The sequence below is a fragment of the Pygoscelis adeliae genome, unplaced genomic scaffold, assembly GCF_000699105.1.
Source record: "Pygoscelis adeliae isolate BGI_AS28 unplaced genomic scaffold, ASM69910v1 Scaffold472, whole genome shotgun sequence".
Lineage (NCBI taxonomy): Eukaryota > Metazoa > Chordata > Aves > Sphenisciformes > Spheniscidae > Pygoscelis > Pygoscelis adeliae.
In genome coordinates this window covers 95,115-97,183 of record NW_008824239.1, presented here as the reverse complement: position 1 = coordinate 97,183, position 2,069 = coordinate 95,115, and the positions used below count along the sequence as shown (strand labels likewise).

The 2,069-nt window shown below is 44.8% G+C and overlaps 1 protein-coding gene across 2 annotated transcripts in view; it reads right to left on the bottom strand.

The window, feature by feature from the left end:
• Nucleotides 1-352: 352 nt before the first annotated feature.
• Nucleotides 353-2,069, bottom strand: part of LOC103926252 (cryptochrome-1-like) — a 22,460-nt gene continuing 20,743 nt past the window's right edge. For both annotated transcript variants that reach the window (XM_009335094.1, XM_009335095.1), the window contains exon 11: nt 353-1,193. In XM_009335094.1, coding sequence (XP_009333369.1) covers nt 1,030-1,193 — 164 coding nt within the window. In that variant the 3' untranslated portion in view covers nt 353-1,029. The remainder of the gene's footprint in view (nt 1,194-2,069) is intronic.

Below are 2,069 nucleotides of genomic sequence, written 5' to 3'. Positions count from 1 at the left end.
TGGTTGTAAGGCGTGCATTGTTTACACAAGGTAATCAGGCTAGAACAATGAAGACTACGGTCTAGGTATTAACCAAACATATGGCTGCATATGGATGCTTTCAAGGTGAAGGAGTTTGGGTGCACTGAATTGCTGCTGGAGTTGTCTTGCAGCCAGGATTCCAAAGAGGACAGATGGATGCCAACTGTGATAACAGATTGCTCTAGAGACCTTACATTTTTCATGTCAGAAATAATTTTTATTTCTTTTACAACCAAAAATAGCACCTACGGTGATTAAAAACCCACTCCAATCCCCCTATCCCCACCAAAACCCCACCCATAACAAAGATAATTGACTAATCCAGCTTGTGAAACTTCACAATGAGACATTTCAATGGAAGGGTAAATTTTTATATGTGGTACATGATAGAAATAATATCAACCCTACCGTTCTAGAGGAATTAGCCAAGAAGGAGAGTTATGGTGAAGAAAGTTGTACGTCAGCCCTAATTCAGTGAGACATTTTGCAACGTTGCCCTTAAAATGCATAAGAAGTCCCATTTAAGTCGTAAGAACTACACACAACCTTACGACGGGCTGCATTCTGCTGTATCTCCCCAAACTGGGGACTGCAAGCACAAACTGTGAACTTAGAAACGGCATCTGAAAATCCCTAAACCTCTGTCTCTACAAGACAGGCAAATCAAGCTTTTAACACTAATGTGTGAGCACATTAATGTTCATATATTCTTCAACCGACATTTATCTGGCATGTTGGAAAGCCTAGTACTTATCACTAAAACTATACAAGGGGCATGAACGTCAAGTGGATTTGAACAATGCTATAGCATCATGTCCTGTCAAAACCAGTCACCTCTTGAATTTACCAAACAGCTGCGACAAACGGCTTGTAAGCCACGCACAGACAATTTCATTCAAAATAACTGCGCTAACAAACACATTCAAGATAGAACACTTTTCTTGGAGGTCAGTTCACAAACAAGAGGCACTATCTGCAGGACAAAGTAGCAACTAGAGTTTGTCCAGTTCAGCTGGCCTCTGGCTCTCCCCTTTTGCCATTCTTTGGTTCCCAACGGCTAATCCCTGACGGGATCTCGGTTTGTTCTGTCATCCTGGCCACCTTTCCTTTTGATATGCTTTCTTCAGAGTGGTCACGCTTTACTTTTATTTCCATTGGGTCATCTGTATCATCTACGGCAAGAAGGAAAGAAGAATTAAAGTTTGCAAGTCCTTCTCCGACTTCAGTGCAACAGCCCACAATGACAGTAGCAGGTGAAGTTACAAAGCATGCCAGAAAATGCTTCTATTTACAGGCAACAAGAACAACGTTGGGAGTAGGGGACTCTGGTTCTCAGATTTTGGCTTTCCATATCTCCGAAGAACAATCGCAACAACGTTTACTGTGGCGGTGTCCTGCCCCCACCCCGCGTAAGCAATGACCACCAGTGGGGGTCCTGACGGCTGCATCCAGCTTATGGGGACTTTGGGGACGGATGGCAACACGGTAGCCAAGGGCTGTCTGGCGTAGCGACCCAGGCATCTCGCTGGTATGCAAATATGACTGTAAGTCAATCATTGTACTCCATAAACAGTGGACAGCCCAGGGCCCGTTGCACTCTCCTGCACGGCAGCGGGCTGCCCAACAGGATCTCCCCTTGAGTAGGGACGCCTCCCAAGGTTACTCCTCGAGGCTGAGAGATTCCTTGCCGCAGCAGATCCTCGGTAAGTGGCTAACAGCATGCTAAACTTTGAAATCTTAGCCAAGTGATAGAAAGATTAATTGCGCATCTATAATCCTTTAGACATAAACCGTTGACCAAGTCTGGGACTAGGATTGGATCCAGCCACACCTAGACTCCTCTCTGAGAAGGTGTTTAGATTCTTTATTGCGGCGCCGGGCGCACAGGGGATCGCTCCGCCTAATGTGCGCGCCGGGCTGCTCAACCGTGGGAGTTATGTACAACCAGAATATACATATTCATTAGATTTCTGAGAAATGATTAGCATATTCATGTTATTTCTTGGAACTCATTAACATATACAAAAGTCTTTAACGCATGCGCTCTT